We start from the raw sequence: 24,656 nt of genomic DNA on the forward strand, positions 1-24,656 counted from the left end.
CTGGCCCTTAAGTACATAAAGCAGTTTGTTATAGACATCAGCACTTTTAATGATGCCTAGACAACTACAGGTGCTGGCATGGATGTTCTCATTGATGTCTATGATATTTACGGCATGGAAAAACTGGGGTCGATTAAGACAAACCAGACACACAAGTGTGTAAAATTCCCTTGCTACAAGAAATGAAAACACACTTCTCCAGCCATTTCCTATGTGGCTTTTGTTCAGGTTGAGATACAAATTCTATGTATATTAAGCAATCACTTAAGAATATTATCTTATGTAAGTGTAAGATTGAGGATAGTGTTGGAGTTCAAAATACATCTCAAGCATTCCTGAAAAGTCTCCAGAAAATAAAGAGGGGCAAATAAAGTTATGACTGTTATTCTGCTAAATACAAACAGGCATATATATCCTCATGATTAATGGAGGTTCTTTCTTTTATCAGGAAGAACGTGAAGATAATGTTTAACATATACTTTCTGGACGTTGTCTATATATGGCTGCAAGCGTAATCCTCAAGATAAACTGAAAATGCATATGGTGCATTAACAGAGGAAAAGCCAGTTCCTAATTTGGAGCATAAAATGTAAGACTACAGGAATGATACTCTGTGCATAACTCAGCTAGGTATCTAACTGTGCATAACTGATAACTCTGCAGTTATGGCAGCAGTCCCTTTCATGCTGCAGTTTGCTACATACACACATATTAAAAACAATATAAAAACTGGAAGGGAAAAGCAAAAATGAGCATCTCCCTTCTAGGCAGCCAGTTACTAAGAAAGAGCCTGTCTAAAGAGATTTTTACCTGCTTACGGTAAAAAGAGGGGGCCAGCCTGGCCTCCCATGCAAGGCAGTTCCATTGCTTGGGAGCAGCAATAGAGAAACCCATCTCTTGTGTCTTCATTAAATGTACCTGTGAGGGTGCTGATGTGGAGAGGATCCCATCACCACCACTGATTTTTAAAACCAAGGTAGGTCTCAAATCATTTGAGGGCTTTATAAGTATACCCTGGCATTTGGCTAAAAATGGCACCCAAAGCAAGCAAGCTATCCAAGAAAAAGGAAGCAGTAGTCCTCTCTGGAAGACTTTGTTGTGACCCAGACTATTTATTTGTCAATCCTCTGACATCAGGGATAAGCAGTGAAATGGACTAATTTGTAGATGATGCCATGTTATACACGGAACTACCGGACAGCTCAGTGGTTTAGGCCTCTGGTTGTAGAGCGAGAGCTTGGGCATTCAATTCTCCACCATGCTTCCTTGACAGGAGCAGGACCTGACGATCCAGTTCTGTAATTCCAAGATGATGAGGATGATGGATATTCAAGACAGGGGACAAAAAAAAACTTGCAAAGAAGCTCAACAGGAGCACCATAAAATGGATGAATAGGGAACCAAGTACCAAATGAGGCTCAAGGTTAAATAACTATAAAGTGGTATGAGCACAGCATGGGTATCCTAACTTCATTTATACAGGGATGGGATCTGAAGTGTTAGTGGCTGGCCAGGAAAGGGACCCTGGAGCTCAGGGAATATGTTGGCTAGTGTAGTGCATTGCTGAACACAGGTAATTTGAATAGTGGCTAATTTTTTTAGGAAAGAGATTTAAAAGAAAACAGATTTAAATATTAAAATATTTAATTTAAAAATTTTGCTGAAGGCACATTTGGAGCACTGTGTCTAGGGTATGCTACAGCTCTTGAAAAGGTTACTGTAGGGATGAATGAAACACAAAGAAGGACATCAAAATGGTGCCGAGGCTAGAGGACCTTGCCTTCCAATAAGGCTAGGGTGTACAGAGTTTTCCACAAAAGAGAAGACGGTACATTTGGCAAACATTTACAAAACTAAACCTGGAATGGAAGAGTGGAGACATTCTTCTCTTCTCATAAACTGGCCTCGGCTTTACTCATACTTAGAGCAGAGGTACTGAACATGACAGGACTAAAGTTAACTACTAATTTAAGTCCCTTGGTTTTTAATGGGTTTACTCTAAGAATGAATAAATCTAGGTCCATCTATAATGGAGAACTCAGAAAAGAAAATGGACTTGTTTAGCACAGACTAAAAAAAATCTTCATTCTTGCAGGGTTTGGCTATGGCTGCAGACTTCAATAGATTTAAAAGGGTATTAGATCAATTTTCTAGATATTTGTTCCAATAAACAATCATTTGTGGGCTGGGGAGGACAAAGGAAAAGAAGAATGGTGCCTTGACACCCTCCCCTGGCATTCTGCAAAGAGCTGGCTGGCCAGGGTTTGGGGCAGGGTGTCAGCTAGAGAGTAATTAGAAGGCTGGGCCCTTCTTATGTGGCAGTCAACAAACAGAGAAGCCCTATGTCCTCTCCTTTCCTCTGCCAGGGTCATTCCACCTGTTTTAAGACTAAAACACTCATAATCACTTATCATTTTGCAACGCCAGCTACAGCTGATGGGATATGAAATATCTGGGAGAAAAGCAAAGGCAAAAGGCTCTGTATTAGGAGCTTACCAGGCCACACTAGCTTATTTATAATGATGGAAATATTTGGGAAGTAAAGTAACAATGAAACTGAGAATATGAACACAGTATGGCCGGCACTGCACACTAGACTTGTTAACATACGCTATCTGGTTTAGTGCTGCAGTACTAAAATGGACACCTGCTCAATATTCAAAACGATCCCAGGCACTTACTTCTGCAGAGGAGTAAAAATTTATTTTATACATTATTCTGATTTAGAGATGCCATAATTTACATGGACAAACCACGTACTAAAGTCTGGAAGACCAAGTCACCATCCATTTGTTTTGGGATGGCAAAAATAACTGCTCTCCTAGTTGCCCCGTTACTGTTTCCTGGCTGAATGACAAAATAAGCAGTGGCAGATCCCCCCCACCAGGAAAGAACAGAACACAGCAATAGATAGCAAAAAGATGTGAAATATGGTTGGGGGGGGGACCATGACACTTCTCTACATTTATGAAAGCATAAAATACACCTGGGGAGGCATACCTGGGAGCGGCAAAGCTCCTTGATTTGCAGGACGCTGTTGCAAAAAAGGACTCCCTAGATCTGAATATTTCAGGCTCAAAATATGGTAGGTTATAACCTGTCATTAAGAATTCCCATCAAGTCCAGGTAGTATCAAGAATTTAGAATGTAATGCTATAGCTTCCCAAACCTTGAAAAAAAAAATCTCAAGAACAGGCGCATCACAATCAGTAGGTAAGAGTATCTCCCTCTCTTTTTAAAATCTCCCTTTGAAGTAGGAAGGCACCAATCCAAGCGAGGCCTGCAATATTTGCTTGTCATTCTAAAACCAGCAAAGCTGTTGCTTGGACAGTGTAAGCTACTGACAGGGTCCACAACAGCGAGACTACAGGCAACCATTCTGATTTGTTCAGTTTATTCCACCCTGCGTCATTTAATGGTGTGAGAAACAGTTAACATAAACAGATACTAGTCCCTTGATTAAAATGTTTCAAGGCAGATATTTAGGTACTTGCTTTTTTTTTAAGTTCACTGATAATATTTGTAGATGCTCTTCTCTCAGGTCCACTGTTCGTGCCTTTCCAACTTTGTACCAAATACAACTTTTTTCATTAAAAATCAGGATATTTCCCATTCAAAAAGAGCACCGCCATCCAATAAAGGCAAATGTGAGATGAACACGCCCATCTGCCCCGTTGTCAAAGACTTGAGCTTATGACCATTTGTGCCAAGAAGAAATCAGGCCACTCAAAAGATGTCCAGCTCATCAATCACCTCCATCGGTTTTGAGGTTCCTGTAGGGGCTAACATGCCTGTGTACCAAAGGACCTCTTCCCGCTCTGGGCATTAGACTTTAAAGACGCCAGCAAGCCTCTGATGTTTTCTATGGCTTGGATCTTATTTGTTTTAACCTGCTTGTGACCATTTTTTTTTACTGCTGGGGTATGAAGAAGAGCTGCCAGCCCCCAGGGCTGAGACCTGTTTGATGAAGGATCATTCAGTTCCTGATGCAGAAGCCAGGCACTGTCCTGGGCCAACGTGACAAATCTTTCAAGTTGTGCTGCACTGACATTCTTGCTGACGTTCAGGTTACTTTCAAAGGGATTCTGTATGTGGAGTGCAGCTGCTTCAGGTTTGTTCTGTTCTCTGCCCTGCAAGATCATAAAAGGTTTGGAGCAAAAAGTCATTTCTTGTGTGCCTTGTACATTATGAGCATGCCACGATGTGGGCATAAATGAGCACAAATCAACGAAAACCCAAATACAGAATGGGTAGTATAGCCTGTTCCATAAGCTAACATTCAATAGCAAGCTAATATTGCACACTATGCCTACCACAAGGGCTTTACATGGAAGTCAGGATTGTTTGGGAGCAGGGAGAGGTAAAACTAAACTAAAAAGTCCATGAGCAGAAAAAAAGAGGCAAGAGCACAAAAACAGACATTTGCACCCTATGAGAGCTGAGAGGGATGTACATTTTATAATAGGGATTGGCAAAATATGGCTTCCAAATGTTGCTAGACTACAACTCTATCAGATCCACTGGGGGACTATGACAGAAGCTGAAGTGCATTAACATCTAAAGGGCCATAAACGCTGCACTCTTGATTCATATAGCCATTTCCTCCCCTCTTCCGCTGCATTCTCTACTGTGAACTGGCAACATAGAGAACATGAGGATTTGCCTTAGACGCTTTCATCTTAGGAGACAGCCAACAACATCATTTCATCAATACGAGGGAACAAGCAAAGTTTTAAAAAGGTACTGTTCCACGCCTAATCACAAATGGCACAATCCATAAGCAAGTGGATAAAAGGATGAAATACTTTTACCTTTCGGATATTCAGTGAATACTTATTGAAATCAAACTTCCCGTAGAATTGGAAGAATTCAAGTAGAAGCACATCTAGAGGGAAAAAGGCAGTAAATTTAAAAAGAACTAAACCAAAGTTGCCATTTGACGTGTAAAAATATTTATAACAGGGCTTCTTACCCAGTGTTTCGGTGTTTTGTGTGGGCTCAATTTTATTCAAATTACTAACAAATGTACAGTCATAACCTTCAATTATTTGCTTATCTTCTGCATCTGGAAAAAAAACCCACCATCATTAAAATCATAACATAAAGATACTGGGTAAGGCATAATTTTACATAAGCATAATTCAGCCAATACAGAAAGAAGTTATCATTCATGGGAAATATTATAGTACCAACAGTTATGCATCAAAAAAGTTCAGGCTTAGTAAAACTTCCATTAAATGCCTGAAGGACTAAATATAAATGGCCTAAACCCAGCCTTTCAGACATACTGGACTTGAACCTCCATCATCCCCAACTAGCTAATTGAATAGATAGGCTGCTTGAGGGCAATGAGGATCTTAATCCATCTCACAGGGAGGATAAACAGGCTTGGAGAAGCCTGCTTTAGATCTTTCTCTTGGACTTTCCTCTTGAAACCCTGAGTCAGAAAATACTGAAGAATTCCAGCACAATTTTCCAAGTTGAAATGTAAATTAACAATAAGGACTTGCACACTACTTTTACTGTTTTATTCTAATAAACAATTATATGATCCATTCTTGAAGTTCAGAATACAGAACCCTTTCACTAGGAAATTCTCATGCACTACAACACATTGGGCAGCTTCAGCAGGTCCCAAAGCCATCACCCCCATCTGCTACAGGTTTCAATCCTTGCAGAGGTGGCCAGGCACAGCTAGCACTTTAGAACAGGATATCTCCAGACTGCTTTGTGCTGCTATCCATGACTGGCATGCAGAGCATTCGAGAATCATCCAGAGTTTTCATGCTCAGCGACTGAAGTCCTCTTCAAGTTGCCATAATACCTGCAGAAGTGTGCTGGGCCTTATGCCCAGGCAGCTTGCACTGCACAGTTGATTTGTGGTCTGTGTTGCATTTGTGCAATTGATTGTGTAGTTGATGTTGCAGTTGCACAATCGGTCGTGTGATCTGCATGAAGATTGTTGTGCAACATGCCTATGGGAGTACTTTGTGGATATGATTTCTGTCCCACAACAATTTTTCCTACTGCTTCTGCAGCATCGTATTATGCACATATTACTATGCAACAGGGTATCAGCCATTACATTCATGCAAGTTCCATGGAAATTGTACCACACGTGCATACCAGAAAATATCTTGTCTTTAGAAAGTGCACTTTAAATGCTCGAAGTATAGATCAGAAGCCACACTACTGCTTACAAAAGCCTGAATATGGTAGGTGCAAGAGTGTTGAGGTGGAAATCCTATCTGACACATGACCAATTGTGCAAATGAATAGCGTACTTTCTCATCATTGAGAATGCCCTACACATTTACATTAATGTGAGGATGAACAGGATTCTGTCCAAAGAATAATCTCTACATACCCATAAATCACCCTGTGCAAAATGGATGTCTCTCTTACCAGCCAGACCTTTCAGCTGATCCAAGGTTGGAATGATGCAAGGCTTTCTTTTTTGCAGGAAAAACAGGACCATAAGAGTTAGAGCGAAATTGGTAACCCAGTGGCCAGGAATGATATTTGTAATTCCATGGACCCGTGCCCAGCACCGTACACTGAACACAAGCACTCTTACGCGTGGGTCAAGACTTCCATACAGGTATAGGAGTTCGGAACTTTTAAAGGCAATTCTGTAGGAACAGAAGAGGGCTCAAAACATATAGGGAAGGCATTACAAAACCCTGACAACTGAGACCATGATAATGCAATGCAGTAAAATGGCTTCAACAGTATTTTAGCTTTTGCATGTTAAACCGAGTTGCATAGAGACCACACCTGAACATGTTAAACTGCAATTTCCAAATGGCAGAAAACACAGGGGGAAATAAAGAAATTCAAGGAGAGTTACAAATCAACCCTCTCTGACCTCTGAACTGCCAATGGTATCTTTAAAAGCAACTGGAATAGCTGGATTTTGCACATCACATGATTCATGTGTTTCTGTTTTTCATTATTTCCGCCCCACCCTAGTGCAGCATCTTTAATGTGGCAGAGATCTGATATCCCTTAGGAATGGCTCATAATAAGCTCATGTGAAAAGAGCCAGGGTCAGACTGGCATGGTAGAAAAACAAGGGTTTCTTGTTGAGAGTCTTGCTAGAAGCCAAAGAAAGACTAGGCACAGAAATTAACTCTCATGCCTACAGCTGCCTCCTTCAGGTCAAAGTTGCGAGGAATAGAGCAGCCAAGGTTAGTTTTTTGCAGAGTGGATGAGGCTGGTAATAGTGAATCAATTTCAGGATTCCATTTTGAGGAATTAATTCAAAGGTCTCAAATAACGTTTTTATACTATTGTTATTTTTCCTATATATATATACAGTAACTGAGAAATGAAAAGTTAAAACCAACTACATTATATGCAAAGAGAAAATAAGATTGCTAATCCTGAAAAGCTAACTCCACCTACTGGCCACTCTGGTAAAAATTTTCCTTGCTAACCCAACCCTAGAGCTCAGTTGGACACTCTCATCTAATCTAAGTAACAAACAGGAAATAATTAATTCAGCACAGGGTGGATTGAGTAAAAGCAGATTGATTTAAATTGTGATTTAAATTCAAAAAGTTAGATTTTTTTAGACAATTAAAATTTTAAAAAATTTAAATCAATTTTTAAAAAAATCATTGAATTATATCCACCTTGATTCAATATCTGCCAAACTATACATAACACCAAAGGACAATGTTGTATAATTCGTAAGACTGAGCACAAATACAGCTGGATACAAACTATGGTTCAATGTCTGCAATTTATTGTTCCTACTATTCAATTATACCTTTGTATCATGCATTTCAAAATGAGGTTTGCCTTAATTCACATGCAAACTGGACTCAGGCAATTGAGAGATGAAGCCTCAGATAAGCTTCAGTTACAAAAACACGCGAAGTACTCCTTTTTTTCTGAAAAGTGAATATGGACAGACCATTCCTGCAGGATCCCATGGTTAAAAACAACCACAGGGAGAACGCTGCTAGATGGAAAACTGGGTGGCAAGTTGGATAACCCACTACAGCCAATGAAGAGAAGTTGGAAAAATTAGGTTTTTGGACCACAACTCCCAGAAACCATTAGAGGTAAGCCTCTAATAAAGTCTAATAGGCAGCAAAACTACAGCTCCCACTGAAATCTATGTCTCCCAGCATTGTGGCAGCTTCGTTTTTTCTGCAGGAAGTAGGCCTGAGACAGCCAGAAAGATTGGCTCCTGTTCCAGTTGTGTAAAATGTAGGTGTCCCTAAGCAGGAATTTCTAGAATTCTGTCTTGGAGAATTTTGGGAGTTGGGGCCCCCAACACACACAAAAAGCCCACAGAAACCCTGGCATGCTCCTAATCGCCATACATGTAAGACTTTTCTTTATCCATGTAGGTCACTGCAGCATGGGTAAAATTTGGACAAGTTACTTTTTGGACTAAAAGCTGAAGAATCCCCTGGCCAACATAACCATTGGTCATTCTGGGCACTTATGTCAAAAAGTAACTTTTAGAAGCTCTACAAATTATCCCATATGCAGAAATGACCCATGTGAATAAATATTATGTCTGTGCTATTACAGAGCAGGTATTTTACTATACTATAGGAAGTATTTTATGTGTTGCTGACATTGCCTGCTGCCTTGCTACAAATAATCCAGGAACCCATGGGTAGATCCTGACCTACTTTTTGCCAATTTCTGCTCTTGAGGACCAACGCACACTGTTGCCTTGTATCTTAATTTTCTGTTGCGTCCCCAAAACAAGATGGTGCAGTGTAGCATTGTAGTGAGGAACATGATTTAAAAAAATAAATTTGTAAAAGCTTACCTGTTGTTTGCTGTCAGGTCACACTGAAATCCTGAAGGCTGATGGGAAAATTTCACCAATGGGCAGCGGGCATGGAGAATCTTTTGCACACCGATACATCCAGGGCCACAGTTATCTATGAATTCAGCAACTGCTGAAAGTATCCTCTGTGTTGCTACTCTCTGATTGGGCACTCGCCTGATGAGATACTCAAGCTTAAAGGGACCTGTTTTCTAACACAAAATATGTAAAAGTTACAAATTAATGCATTAGTTCATAACTCTTGTATCTCCCCATATTAGCCTTCCTGGTGTTTAAGATCAGCAGAGGAGACCCTCCTCTTGGTCCCATTGCTAGCACAAGCACAGCTGATGGGGACACAGGAGAGGCCTTCTCTGTGGCAGCTCCCCAGGCTACGGAACGCTCTCCCTCGGGAGATCAGGATGGGCCCTTCCCTTTTATCCTTCCGCTGACCGCTGAAGGCCCATCTTTTCAGGCAGGATTTAAAAATTGTGACTAAGTCCATGAGTGCCTTTTAAAATTTGAGTTTTCAACGTTTACTTGCTTTTCAACTGTATTTTAACTGGCGTACAGTTTAATTGGTCGTTATTGTTTAACTTCTTATATTGTTAATTTTCCTCTTTCTAATATTATGAGCCGCCTTGGGCCCCCTTATAAATAAAAAACACAAATATGATAATAAATATAGTGTTCCCCCCCCAAAGAAAGATGTTCTTCTCATTCTAGGGGACTGGAATGCTAAAGTAGGGAGCCAAGAGATGAAAGGAACAACAGGGAAGTTTGGCCTTGGAGTTCAGAACGAAGCAGGACAAAGGCTAATAGAGTTTTGTCAAGAGAATAAGCTGGTCATCACAAACACCCTTTTCCAACAACACAAGAGGCGACTCTATACATGGAAATCACCAGATGGGCAATATCGAAATCAGATTGATTATATTCTCTGCAGCCAAAGATGGAGAAGCTCTATACAGTCAGCAAAAACAAGACCTGGAGCTGACTGCGGTTCTGATCATCAGCTTCTCATAGCAAAATTCAAGCTTAGACTGAAGAGATTAGGAAAAAAACACTGGGCCACTCAGGTATAATCTAAACCAAATCCCTTATGAATACACAGTGGAAGTAAAGAACAGATTTAAGGAACTAGATTTGGTGGACAGAGTGCCTGAAGAACTTTGGATAGAGGCTCGTAACATTGTCCAGGAGGCAGCAACGAAAACCATCCCAAAGAAAAGGAAATGCAAGAAAGCAAAGTGGCTGTCCAACGAGGCCTTAGAAATAGCAGAGAGGAGAAGGGAAGCAAAATGCAAGGGAGATAGGGAAAGTTACAGAAACTTGAATTCAGACTTCCAAAGAATAGCAAGGAGAGACAAGAGGGCCTTCTTAAATGAACAATGCAAAGAAATAGAGGAAGATAACAGAAAAGGAAAGACCAGAGATCTGTTCAGGAAAATTGGACATATTAGAGGAACATTTTGCGCAAAGATGAACATGATAAAAGACAAAAATGGGAGGGACCTAACAGAAGCAGAAGACGTCAAGAAGAGGTGGCAAGAATACACAGAGGAATTATATCAGAAAGATGTGGATATCCCGGACAACCCAGACAATGTAGTTGCTGACCTTGAGCCAGACATCCTGGAGAGCGAAGTCAAGTGGGCCTTAGAAAGCCTGGCTAACAACAAGGCCAGTGGAGGTGATGGCATTCCAGTTGAACTATTTAAAATCTTGAAAGATGATGCTGTTAAGGTGCTACATTCAATATGCCAGCAAGTTTGGAAAACTCAACAGTGGCCAGAGGATTGGAAAAGATCAGTCTACATCCCAATCCCAAAGAAAGGCAGTGCCAAAGAATGCTCCAACTACCGTACAATTGCACTCATTTCGCACGCTAGCAAGGTTATGCTCAAAATCCTACAAGGTAGGCTTCAGCAGTATGTGGACCGAGAACTCCCAGAAGTACAAGCTGGATTCCGAAGAGGCAGAGGAACTCGAGACCAAATTGCTAACTTGCGCTGGATTATGGAGAAAGCCAGAGAGTTCCAGAAAAATATCTACTTCTGCTTCATTGACTATGCGAAAGCCTTTGACTGTGTGGACCACAGCAAACTATGGCAAGTTCTTAAAGAAATGGGAGTGCCTGACCACTTTATCTGTCTCCTGAGAAACCTATATGTGGGACAGGAAGCAACAGTCAGAACTGGTCATGGAACAACTGAGTGGTTCAAAATTGGGAAAGGAGTACGGCAAGGCTGTATATTGTCCCCCAGCTTATTTAACTTATATGCAGAATACATCATGCGGAAGGCTGGACTGGAAGAAACCCAAGCCGGAATTAAGATTGCCGGAAGAAATATCAACAACCTCCTATATGCAGATGATACCACTCTGATGGCAGAAAGTGAGGAGGAATTAAAGAACCTTGTAATGAGAGTGAAAGAGGAGAGTGCAAAAAACGGTCTGAAACTCAACATCAAAAAAACTAAGATCATGGCCACTGGTCCCATCACCTCCTGGGAAATAGAAGGGGAAGATATGGAGGCAGTGTCAAATTTTATCTTCCTGGGCTCCATGATCACTGCAGATGGAGACAGCAGCCCTGAAATTAAAAGGCGCCTTCTTCTTGGGAGGAAAGCGATGACAAATCTGGACAGCATCTTGAAAAGCAGAGACATCACCTTGCCAACAAAAGTCCGAATAGTCAAAGCTATGGTTTTTCCTGTCGTGATGTATGGAAGTGAGAGCTGGACCATAAAGAAAGCAGACCGCCGAAGAATTGATGCCTTTGAATTGTGGTGCTGGAGGAGGCTCTTGAGAATCCCCTGGACTGCAAGGAGAACAAACCTATCAGTTCTAAAGGAAATCAACCCTGAGTGCTCACTGGAAGGACAGATCCTGAAGCTGAGGCTCCAGTACTTTGGCCATCTCATGAGAAGAAAAGACTCCCTGGAAAAGACCCTGATGTTGGGAAAGTGTGATGGCAAGAGGAGAAGGGGACGACCAAGGATGAGATGGCTGGACAGTGTCTGCGAAGCAACCAACATGAACCTGACACAACTCCGGGAGGCAGTAGAAGACAGGAGGGCCTGGCGTGCTCTGGTCCATGGGGTCACGAAGAGTCGGACACGACTAAACGACTAAACACCCCCCCCCCAAAAAAACAACAACTGACATGGGGGCTTTGAGGGAGAAGCCACTCCCACCTGGAGAAATGTCCTTCAGGCAGTTTTCACTTCTTACACTGATATCCTGCTTTTTTGGCCAGTGTGCTCAAGATGGCACATGTGCTCCTCCTATTCCCCCCCCCTTCGTAACAACCGTGTGATACTGACCAGGTAGACAAAGAAAGCAATTGCCTCAAGGGCACTCATAGACACTACAGCAAGACAATATCTTGTGACAACCATCATTTTACTATTTTGAACTTTTTAATTGTATTAGTTACGCATGCAGCCTTCTTCATGTATTGCTGTTTTCTACAACTCTTTTGCTGAGCTACTTGACTACAGTCATAGCTTTTAAAGGCATCTGTTTGTTTATTACATTTGAACCCTGCCTTTCTACTATAAAATAGTGCTCAAGGTGGTTTACGATCTTCCTAAAATAATAATCCATATTTAACCATACTAAACCCAAATTTAGTATCACAGTCCTACTACATCCTCAGAGATGGTGGGCACAGGTTTCACCTAGTTCCCAACCAACAGCTAAATGGAGGTGGGTTTTTCTTTCCAAACTGGAAAACGACAACACTGTTCGTGATTAGCATTTGCATTCATGAGAACAGGAGGACTGTGCATGTAGTTAATTTTTAAATTTTGAATTAAAATATAGGTGCTCAGAAACACACAGGCCAAGATCTCTGCACAACTCTAGAAGTATACTAAACTCCTGGGGACAGATTCTTGTCAAACACGGTTTTTTATAAGCACATAATCTCAGAGGGGCCTACAGAAACAGTGAATACCCACTTAATTCTAAATGCGGGCAGACAATTTGTGTGGGGTAGGGTCTTTTTTTTCTGCAGTTGAACAATTGTTCAGTCTATCTTTTATTCATGAAGGACTACAACACCCATCAATCCATAATGGAAAAGACAGAGCTCATAAAGCATGTATATGGGTGTGTGTGTATGTGCACATATTATAATGCATATGCATTACAGATGACAGATTCATAAAAGCATAATTTCATTTTCTTACATTTATACATTATTTTTCATTAAATGAAGTGCCTTGGTATTTAAAATGCCAACAATCCCATCTAACTTAATTATTAGTATAAATATCACCTTATGGTTATTGAAGATTATTTCATCCTCCTTTCGCAAATTTACTAAGACTAAATTAATAAATTAAAATTTAAAAGCACACTAAATTTATTGTAGAATAAATTGAATATAGAATAAACTCAAGGTAGAATAAATTTAAATCAGCCTTGAAAACCATGTTTTAAATATGGACACTGTAGAAAAGGAAAAAGCAGCTGGTCAAATGATACAAGTTTGCAAAAAATATATAACAAAGAAAAGAAAGACTGATTACAAAGCAAGAGAAATTTGGCATGAACCTTGTAACTGAGGATAATTAAAGGTTTCTTTTTCTAGTCAACATGAGAAACACTTTCAATAAACAATGTTCTCATAGAACCAAACAGTCCCTTTAGTGGTTTGTCACCAGATTTTTTGTCAGCCAGCCATGATTGGTCTTTCAAGATGAAATGGAAACAGGACGTGGTTGGCTCCACAATGTGTCATGCTGCACACAGTGGCCACATATTTAGAAGTGTGCATGTATAGCACAGGTTAAGTACAACATCTACCCAGGGATAAACATACTGCACCAGCAGCCATAACATTACAGATTTTGTCTACACAAATTACACAACCTTATCACAAAAGGTCATGTGTATAAATTGTGATTTTGTAGGACATGCCCTCACCCTCTTAACAACAGCAGCAAGAAATGCAGGGGAGCCCAACAGAGACCGCTTCCTTGATTCACAAAATTTTTGCTGAGAGCGCTGGGTGATGCAATCATGTTTTACTCACGTAAACAGAGGCTGTGTGCTAGAAACCATTTCACCACAAGCGGGAAACTCCAAACTTTCACCATACCACTTTTTCCGCCCCCATCAAGCAATCTAGGTCAGTTTAAGTCTAGGTCTTAATGCAGCTCTCCTAGCCAACGGTACTGATGGAAGTGCATGTTTATATCACAGCATTTCTGGAGTGGCCATACTTTAAAGGTTTGCTTGCACCACTTTATGGTGACACACCTATGTATACATCTTACATTTATATCCTACTTTGGTGAGCATGGGCTCTTCTCCTCCCGACTTCATCCTCCCAAGAAAACTGCAAGGTAACTTATGCTCAGAAGGCATGCCAGGCTCAAGGCCACAGGGAGAGTTTCATAGTTCAGTGGGTAGCAGAACTTGCTGCTCCTTCTCAGCACCCCCCCTGGTACTACCAAAAGTCCTGTCCACTGCCTCTCTCCTTGCTGCAGCCTTTCTCATCCCCATGCCCCAAGATCAACTCCTGAGGACTCTCTAAAGAAGAATCCAACACAGGTCCAAAGGCAGCACAAAAAGGTACCGTATTTCGCACCATAAGACACACTTTCCCCCCACAAAACAGGGGGGTGGAAAGTCTGTGTGTCTTATGGAGCGAAGAAAACAGATTATATTTTCCTGTTTTCTTCTCCTAAAAATTGGTGCGTCTTATGGAAAGGTGCGTCTTATGGAGCAAAAAATACGCTAAATGAGAAGAAGATAACCATGAACGAGGCTTTTTAAATTCTAGCCCTTTATTTCAGAACGTCACTTTCCTGCTGTAACTGCATCTGGTTCAGAATTATGAAGGACTTCCCTTCCCACATAAAGATGAGGAGTAAGAGGCAGATCAACAGAATTACTGGAAAGCTGTCATGAGATGCAGCAACTACAAAGCAACACTGCCACCACAATGCTCTGTTGACCATTAACTGAGAATCATGTTTTTAGCCATTCATTAGCAATTATATGAGCCTCCAAATGCTGCTGAACTACAGCACCCATCATCCTTCATCCACAATGGCATTGGGCAGGATAGATGTAAAGTGCAGGTCAGTAACATCCAGAGGGGGCGTATGGTCCGCCCCCATTACTCTTCTACAGTTTAGGTTAAAAGAGAACCCTTATCAAAAAGCCTTTACCTTTCTGTTCATGTTCTTGACTTCATCCAGGTCCAGGAGCATGTCCAAGTCACACCCAAGCTTGCCAAAGGTATTCACCGACGAACCAAAGGGCTTCACAGTGCAGTTTGGAAAATAAGCCTCTGTAATATCTTGAACTAAAGAACAAACTAAAAATCGAAGTCTGGTGTTCTCTTCTGTCAGCTGATACATCTCCGTGAGCATCAACAACTGGTCACTCACCTAGAGAACGAAAGGAGGGAGAAGGAGAGGGGAAAAGCCATCTCAGAAGATGCAGTTTTTAAACAATTCATATTTGAGATATTTAGATCTTTTGTAAGTACTATTAACACAACTGTATGTCTAAAAGACAGAGCTTCACAATGGGTGAAATCCTGTTGGCATAAATTTATACTGCATACACCAGGTGATGTCATCATCTGGCAACAGATATCTTTAATTTAATTCAACTGATGAAAACACCCTGCCCCCACTTTAGGTTCCAAGGCCTCCTGGGGATCCCCTTTGCCCTTGAGAAGCCTCTGGGAGCCTCAGAATAAAGAGGGGAGTCCTTTAACAGAAAATCAATACCAGCACCCCTGCCCGTGGTCAGGATTGTCACTAGTGATCCTCTCCCAACATGCTATAATGTTGGAAGATTTTTGTTGTTTAGTCGTTAAGTCGTGTCCGACTCTTCGTGACCTCATGGACCAGAGCATGCCAGCCCTTTTGACTTCCACTGCCTTCTGGAGTTTGGTCAAATTCATGTTGGTAGCTTCAATGACACTGTCCAACCATCTCATTTTCTGTCTTCTCCTTCTCCTCTTGCCTTCACACTTTCCCAACCTCAGGGTCTTAGATGCCTTCTTAAAATCTCCAGGGTTGCTTTAATAGTTTTCTTGAGTTATGATGATTCCTTTAAAAATAGTACATTATAATCATTGTGTGCCATCAAGTCAGTTCTGCCTTATAGCAATCCTTTTCAAAGTTTTTGAGGTAGAGTATACAGGACTCGGAAGTGGTTTACCATTCCCTTTTTTGGGAGCATCCCTGGGACTGTGCAGCTTGCCCAAGACTACACAGGGTGGCTCTTCTTCCAAAAGGCACAGTGGGGAATTGAACTCCCAGCCTATGGCTGCACAGCCTAACTCATTTTAAAAATCTTTTTAAAAAATCAAATCAAATCATAAACACATTTAAAAACATTATTTAAATATTCAAACAGCCCCATGGTTCTTACATATTAAGTGTTCACTGCCATCGAAACAAACTGTCTCGTAAAAATACCCAATTTCAAAGTCTGTCTTTAGGAGGTGGTTGCTCTAACAGGGTCATGTAAGAAAATCTTCCAAACAGTCATGATTAACCTATTGAATTGGAGATTATTCACCTTCAAATCTCTGCACAAGTGTTTGTTTCTGTTATGGAATGGAAATCATTCATTTTCTGAAATAATTGCAAAACAAGTTGTACACAAGTGTTCCATAACAAATATCTATCTCAAAAATGTACGGTATGGGCCTTCTAAAAACTAAATCTATTTCACCTAGTTGTGGAAAAAAATGAATTAAAATTACAGCAAGCAAAAAAAAGACAAAAAAGGCAATAATGGTTTAAAGAAAATGGATAGGTTTTTTTAAAATGTGTAGGCTAATATCCAACATAACAAAACAGAGGTCACTTGCTTTCACTTGATCAACGAACAAGCCATATACCAACAGTGGAATTTAGGAATCAGCTCCTAAAGTCCAACTGTATGCCAGCACCCTCAGCCATAACTCCTGGGTCCCTATAGTAGGCAAGGGGGAGGTACCTACAGGCAAGCTGGCTGATGAGAGCCATCTGCTAGGAGGACAAGGTGATGCGGAGAAAAGAGGAAGACCAAGAGGGCTCAGGGGCTTCCTTAAACAACACAGATGCAGAGATACAGCCCTCAGAAGAGAAGCTGTGGGAAGAGGCTGCCGAGGCTTGGCCCCCCGATTCTGCAACTTGGCTGAGATCGCAGCTGCCTGAGCAGAGGAGCCCTAGGCTGAAGTTCCCAAGCCCCACCTGTTGAGTACAGGAAGGAGCTACAGATGGACTCCAGCAGCAGGATATCAAGAGCCTACCATACCTCCATCATGACAATCCAGCTGCACTGCGAATGATGAAAGTGCCAAACTGAGACAGAAGAGGCTCCAAGAGGAGCGGGCATCAGCTTTCAGCCAGGACTTCTCCTCCCCTGTCACTCTGCGAGACCTGGACTTTCAGGGTTCCCTCTGAAGGAACCCTCCAGAAAGGTCATTCCCTGGCCTTTACTGCAGGAAACTAAACCCTCCAGGAAGCTGCCACAGGGAGTTAAAAACAGTATTCCCATTTGTTCCTCAGTCTCAATAAAGACATTTCTTGGTTATTTTCCCAACCTGGAGCCCATGGAATTATTGCTAGGAGACCCAGCCACTACTCAGGATGGGACCAGCAGCACTCACATTTAGATTATGCTACAACCTTTTTGTTCTAACCTATCCTAAAACCTTCTTCAGCTATTTGTTTGTGCATTCTTCAGCCTCTCTGAGGTTAGAAGGAAATGAGAGGTGAAATTGTGTGTCATCTGCATACAGAAGACACTGTAACCCAAATCTCCAGATGACTTGATCTTGATGTTAAACAAGATAGGGAACAGAGAAGAACTCTTATCATCCTGTAAAATGAAACAAGTGTCTTTTAACACCACTGACAATCTCCAGCCAGAAAGGAGTGAACAAAACCATGCCTCCTACGTCCATGCAAGAAAAATGCAACAGGACCATGGTAGATGGTATGAGAACTCTCTTTGCACTGACATGGATAGCACAGCTGAAGCTGGCAAGGTGAACGGTGTACTAAATACACCAAGAACATAAATTAATGCAGCAGTTTTCAAACCAGGTTCTAAGAAAAAAAAGTCCCTCAGATATCTAACTGGTTCTTGGTGAGAAGGTATCTAAAATTCCATAATGTTCCTTGAAAGCTGTCCACTGCTACTATCCTTCTCTTGCAGTGGGTCAGACATGTTGTCGTAGACTGTAAGACTGTGAAGTCCCAGTAGGTCTAGAGCCTGCCTTAGAGCCTAGAAATCTCTGCAAAGTACTAATGTCAATGAGAGGGAATTCCCACACAGAAGGTAATCTGAAAACTACTGATGGAATTCCCATTTTTGAAAATGTTAAGACTCATTCTCTCTGAAATCAGAGTGAAGGTGTTTGTGTTGTATATCAGTGGTTCTTAACCTTTGTTACTCGGATGCTTATGAACTACAACTCCCAGAAACCCCAGTCAGGACAGCTGGTGGTGAAGGCTTCTGGGAGTTGCAGTCCACAACTCCTGAATAACCCAAGGTTAAGAACCAGTATTGTATATAACGCATAGCGGCTGCCTGACTCTAAGAAGAGCAAAAATGGAAACTTGAATCTTTTCATGTTATACAGTCATAAGGAAGTGCCAACACCATGTGGGGATGGGAAAACAGAAGTCTCTTTGCTGTAGGATGGAAGTACTTGCCACCTAGTGACCCCAAGAATCTGGTGAGCCCAAGTTTTAATCTGGCTACCTAGATAAGTCAAAACCTGTAGGCTCCTACATTACTCTACAGTCATTCCCCAAAAAATATTTATAAAAGTATTTAACTTATTATTTATTCAAGTTTTTCTATACTATTTAATTTCCAATAGTTTGAAAGCAGATAACATTGTTTCAATTTGAAAACCTAAAAAAATGCAATAAAACCAAGTAAAATGAGAGAGGGGGGAAAAACATTAAAATCACTAGGTATAACAGACGAGGTTAGCGACAGCTCAGACTAGGCAAACAGGTCTTCAACTTTCAAAGGAAAAAATTGACACTGGAACCCACTGATTTCAGTGGAGGTATGGTTCCATCTGGTGGAGAACACTATGGATTATTTAATCATTTACTGCATTAAGCCCATTTCGACTTTTAGCCCCTTTTTCAATGAGAGTTGCCGATCCATCCATCGTATTTGATACAATTTTTCCATTTCATATTCAACAGAAAAATAAAGCTACTCAAATCTTATAAAAGGAATAGGGAAGAAATACCATACATGAACATACACTGTTAGCTTTACAAAGTTTTGTCACCAGATCTCCAACCGGCATGGCAGTTTGTGCACAACGGGGAACTGACAGCACTTCAGCATCATCATTTGGTGGATTTTTGTATGTCAAGGTAAAAATTCTAGATTTAAATGGAACAAAACCTTCATTCTCAAGCTGTGGGGTACGAATGCCATCCTGCATTGAAGCTATACTGTCTGCCTTTGAAAATTCTATGACTGCATACAAACCCTGAAAGAAGAACAAAACAAGAAACAGTTACATGATGTACTAGAGATTGCATCTGAAAACATATGTGAAGCACTGAATTAAAAGAAACTCCAGCATGAATCAGAAACTGCTAGAAAAGGTTAAGAATGAACAGAACCACATTTACGGAAGTCTTTGCCTTAAAAGAGGTCAGCACAGAATCCTTGGGATTCTCAGAGTAGTCAGGTTGTGTAGGTAAGCTCAGAAATAATGCATCACTCAAGACACCCAGGCAGTTACATGACTGAGTGGGGACTTTCCCCAAGCATAAATGGTTCATATAATCCATTACATTGGCTTTTTTGAGATTGCCTGGATTGTGGCAAAACTTAGTGAAAAATAGTGTTAAAATATCCCAAATAAATAATATCCAAGGTAAGTATTTGAAATGATGCATGCAGAAAGGCCTCTCTAGCAGGAACATCTGACTCCTGTGTCAAAGAGAAGCTTTCCACAATAGCACTTTCATTCGAGATTAAGAAAGTAAAATTTTCTTCAAAATACTGTATACAGGGTGGAGTGGAGTAGGGTGGGGTGGGGAGAACCACTGTCATTAACACCTGGACAGTCATTACAATGACTATTTTACTCTGCAGCATGAAGACAGCACCCATTTTAGAATTTTAAAAATCGATTGCTTGTTTGTACTACTCCTTGCTTTAGCCAAAGAACTTTACTTATGTTTGTGCTACAATATGATGCAGCAGAAAAGACTGCAAACTTATCTTCTCTTGATGCAACAGCAATTGTAGCCTATAAATAGTATTTTTGAACTGAAGGAATTTTCAACTGGAAGAACAAGTCAAATCATATACAAATTGTGTTTTATGTTGTGTGGATACTCTGAGCTTTAGGCAGGCTTCTGGGATTTAGGGATTGTTATGAGGGTGTGTGTGTGTTTGGTCTGGTCTCTGAGTGTTCTCTGAATTTTGTTATATGTGTACAGTGGGGTCTTGACTTAAGAACGCCTTGAGTTAAGAACATTTTGACTTAAGAACCACTCTCATAGGAAAATATTGACTTGACTTACATACTTAGATTTGAGTTAAGAACTAAAAAAAACCACGTGGGAGGCAGGGAAAGTGCAAAATTTGAACTTTCAGTTAACTGTTGGCCAGTGAAAAGGGTGCCTGTCTGCTTCCTCACTCCTCCCAGCGTTTAGAGAGTGGATTGGGAGACAGTCTTCAGACTGCCTGGACTGTATTTTCCCTGCCTTCCCTGAACCTTTCTTGACCTAAGAAAAAAAGAAACAAAATATCCCCCTCTAGTGGTCGAAGGCGGAATAGCAGCTTCCCATTCGTTTCTATGGACGGAAAAGAGCAGATACGGATCAAATGGTTTTCAATGCATTCCTATGGGAAATGCAGATTTGACCTGAGAACTTTTTGACTTGAGAACCGCCTTCCAATACGGATTAAGTTCTCAAGTCAAGCCCCCACTGTATACGGTGTATATACATTCAATGACAATAAATTGATTCTAATTCAAATATACTTTGGAAAGATCTACGGCCAATCAACAGAGAAAATCCATTACACAGATTTAATTTTATAATGAGAAAGTGGAGAGATTATATGCTCTGTCATGATTTATCATTAACCTTTTAAGCACTTTCACACATAATTTTGGATGCTATACTATAAATAAAACTATGCCAAGATACTACAGCTGTGAAGTTAAGATAACTTTGCAAATTATCATTAGCACCATCATAATTATAGAAAACTTTTTGATTAACTAAGTCACCTGTGGCAACCCTGACTAAAATCCATTAGTAAGTTTCAACACAGCAGGTCCACTGAATCAATGAAGCCAGTAGAGTTACAACTTACTACTGTACTGGATTACAACCTAATGGGATGAGAAACTTACAATCAAACTGATCTGGGATCATTTCACCACCTTGCAGGAAAAATATTCTCTTCATAACAGGATACAGTATACAAAAGTCTGCTTAAGCCTAGGCATGCAATATCCTTTCTAACTGAGTCATATACACTTTAGGCTTAGGTTTTAGTTGTTAATCCTTCAAAAACTTACATGAGTCTCATAAAAGAAGTGATCTTTTACATTTCCATGAGATGACAAGTATTTGAGAAGTTTTTTCTCACTGATTTTGAATGGGCAATTAATTAACACAGTCCTTTTTGCTTGTTCTTGTCTTTCTGCTAGGATCTCACTGTATGTTTTCTTTCTGATGCCAATCACAGTGTCTAGAAGTAAGGAATATAAAGAAGTTAATATTAACATTTTAATTGCATGAGCAGATTGTTATACCAACAGATCATGAAAAGCAAATGCATGCACACATGCACATATTTTGAAATGCTCATCCCAACGGAATAAATAGAAACTTCACACATCAACACATATAATTTCCACTAATTCCATGGATTTACTCTAGTCATGACCAAAATTGGATTTTGGACCAAATCATCACTTTCCCAGATACAAAAACACTTGTCTCACTCTTATATATGCTATTTCTGCATTGCTTCAGCAACTCAAAGGACTTCCATTTTTTCAGACATGCTCAAAAAATATCATAACTTTATTATACAGCACTGTCAAACAACATTAGAGATAATCCCTAACAAACATGTACTGCTTTGTGCAGCTACATGCATTTAACTGTTCTGAATACTCTATTTCAAAAATAGCTATTTTAAAAATATAGCTATTCAACCACCATACAGAGAGAAAAAGAAGGAAAGGAGCAGGGGAAATATACTACATTCCTTCTTTTTCTGCATTGGGGACTGGGTTTTTAAGTTATATAAGAACCTATTTGACTACAAAGCCTTCCCACTGCACATGTTAAGCCCCAAAAACAAGGGTGAGTGCATTAATAACAGGGATGTCCAAGCAGCAAGCGTGCAATAGTTATATCTCAGATCTCATCAATGTACAACAGTAATCCTCATGTAACTACTTGGAAAATCCTTATGCACATTATCTCAAAAGGCAACAGAATATACATACAAAAATCTCCAGTTATCCAATCTATTTGAAATAATGGCCTCATAAGTGACCAGCATAACCCCAAATCAGCCACAGGGCATGGTTAGATTACTGAATTAAGACAGGACTATGTTGAGCATGGGGATGTGGTGGCGCTGTGGGTTAAACCGCAGAAGCCTATGTGCTGCAAGGCCAGCAGACCAGCCATCGTAAGATCAAATCCACGCAATGGAGTGTGCTCTCATCACTTGTCCCGTCATCGTTTAGTCGTGCCTGACTCTTTGTGACCCCATGGACCAGAGCACGCCAGGCCCTCCTATCTTCCACTGCCTCCCAGAGTTGTGTCAAATTCATTCTGGTAGCTTCGATGACATTGTCCAACCATCTCATCCTCTGCGTCCCCTTCTCCTCTTGCCTATCGCTTGTCCCAGCTACTGCTAACCTAGCAGTTCGAATGCATGTAAAAATGCAAGTAGATAAATAGGTACCACCACGGTGGGAAGGTAACGGCGTTCCGTGTCTAGTCATGCTGGCCATGTGACCACGGAAACTATCTATGGACAAACGCTGGCTCTATGGCTTGGAGACTGGGATGAGTACCACACTCTAAGGTTGGACATGACTGGACTAAATGTCAAGGGGAACCTTTACCTATGTTGAGCATAGTGAATATTCTTAACAAAAAAAAGTCCAAAAATCTCATTCAAACGCGGTCTCAGCAAATAGAACTCCCTATCACCACCAGTTCTCTCAGCTCCCATTCCTAGTTTCTGTTCACCCTTGGTCTTGGTCTCAGGAGAGCTGGGTTCAAATCCCCACTGGGTTCTGAAACCCAGTGGGTGACTTTGGACTACAGTATTCATAAAGCTCTCAATCGTATTTACCTCACAGGATTGTTGTGAGGATAAAGCAGCGAGAAAGAGAAGCATGCACGCTGTCTTGCTCTCACTGGAGGAAACGCAGAAAAACTGGATTAAATAAAGATAAGCCCTGGCCCAATGTTTTCAGGCTCCACTGATCAGTTTCCTCGCCTGTTCTGCTCTGTGACGTTCATTCCCAACACGTCGCTAGAAAAGCGGGCGAAGGGAGGAAACAAAGGCGAAGCCGCTTGCCGTTTTTAACGACTTCCAAATCCTCCCTTTTCCCGTCACTCACGCAGCGCCTACAATGAACAGCCCGGTCCCCTCTCCCGCTTCCAAGTTGCTACTTGGAAAATGTCTCCTTTACCCGCCGCCGGGACCTCGCTGAACGGGGCCTGCTGCTCTCCCACCACAGGAGCGACAGCGGCGACCTCTGTGGAGCCGAACCGGACCTCGGCGACCCGCAGCCTCTCCTCAGCCCGCCGGGGGAAGCGCAACGCCCGGCATAGGAGCAGCACAGGCCACCTCCCCATGGGGGCCGCCATGACGGAAAGGAGGAAAAGAGCCCTTGCGTCGCACGGCGCATGCGTACGGAGCGGTGCGAGGATCAAAATGCCTCGGCTCGTCCGTGTGAAGGGCGAACGCTCTTCTTGGGAGGGAAGGCCCTCTTAGCTTCGTGGAGGGCGTGGATAGCATGTGTTTCGTGTTCACACGAAGAGGTTGGGGGCGGGGAGCTACTGATTTGGCTGAGAAAATTGGCTTCCTTAGCCAGTAAGAGCTGCCCTGATCAGCTCTTGAAGACTCAAGCCTGTGGGTTCCTTTTAGGGAGTCAATACATCTCATATTTGGTCTTCCTGGAAATATCCCTTACATTCTCTGGGTGATATTGGGCCAGTCATGCTCAGCTAGGCCAACCTTACAGGGTGGTTATGAGGACAAAGTGGGGAGGAGGCAAGTACACAAATAAGGGGGAACACAAAAGGCATGGCTTGCCTTTTTATAACCTGCCGGCAGGGATTGTGCTATCATGCCACGTGTGATAAATGTGATATGTGGAATGTGCACTGCAAATAATCACTCTTCAGAGTACAAAATTAAAGAACAGTTAGTAGTACTCTCAGAAGAAAGCAAAATACAAAGAGTAGAAAATATGTTGAGGATGAATGAGGGGAGACCTCATTCAAATCCCCATTCTATCACGAAGCTGAACACAGTGATCTTCGGTTAACCATTATCTATCTTTCAGGGTTATTTTGAGGACAAAAATGGAATAACGTTACATATCTTGCCCAAGCAGAGCTTCCAGAAGTGTTTTTTTTTTTTTTAATAAGATCTCTCTGACTCCCTCCATTGACATGGCCCCTGATCATACTGGCAGCAGGATTCTGAAAAACAGTGCTCTTAAATTTAACTTTTCTGTCTGCATAAGACTTCTGGTTTAGCACCTAGTAGATCACCACCAATAGGACGTGGTGGCGCTGCAGGTTAAACCGCAGAAGCCTCTGTGCTGTAAGATCTGTGGATC

The 24,656-nt window shown here is 41.3% G+C and overlaps 1 protein-coding gene across 1 annotated transcript; it reads right to left on the reverse strand.

Moving 5' to 3' along the window:
* Positions 1-2,681: 2,681 nt before the first annotated feature.
* On the reverse strand, positions 2,682-23,720 carry MTPAP (mitochondrial poly(A) polymerase). Its single transcript, XM_020800868.3, has 9 exons — positions 23,499-23,720; positions 21,351-21,523; positions 19,059-19,292; positions 14,989-15,210; positions 8,798-9,009; positions 6,406-6,632; positions 4,973-5,065; positions 4,812-4,885; positions 2,682-4,130 (listed from the first exon to the last, which is right to left on the reverse strand). The coding sequence occupies exons 1-9, from the start codon at positions 23,674-23,676 to the stop codon at positions 3,783-3,785; spliced, it is 1,761 nt and encodes a 586-aa protein (XP_020656527.3). The 5' UTR covers positions 23,677-23,720; the 3' UTR covers positions 2,682-3,782.
* Positions 23,721-24,656: the final 936 nt, after the last annotated feature.

Source organism: Pogona vitticeps, chromosome 6, assembly GCF_051106095.1.
Source record: "Pogona vitticeps strain Pit_001003342236 chromosome 6, PviZW2.1, whole genome shotgun sequence".
In the NCBI taxonomy this organism is placed as follows: domain Eukaryota; kingdom Metazoa; phylum Chordata; class Lepidosauria; order Squamata; family Agamidae; genus Pogona; species Pogona vitticeps.

What these genes read in the sequence shown, in the direction of transcription:
- MTPAP (XM_020800868.3), bottom strand. Translation starts at nt 23,676, where the DNA reads ATGGCGGCCCCCATGGGGAGGTGGCCTGTGCTGCTCCTATGCCGGGCG. An exon ending in AACTTTGTAAAGCTAACAGT is followed by an intron (nt 15,211 to 19,058) that starts GTATGTTCATGT and finishes TTCGTTCTCTAG; the next exon opens with GTGAGTGACCAGTTGTTGAT. An exon ending in TCAAGAACATGAACAGAAAG is followed by an intron (nt 9,010 to 14,988) that starts GTAAAGGCTTTT and finishes ATTTTGTGTTAG; the next exon opens with AAAACAGGTCCCTTTAAGCT.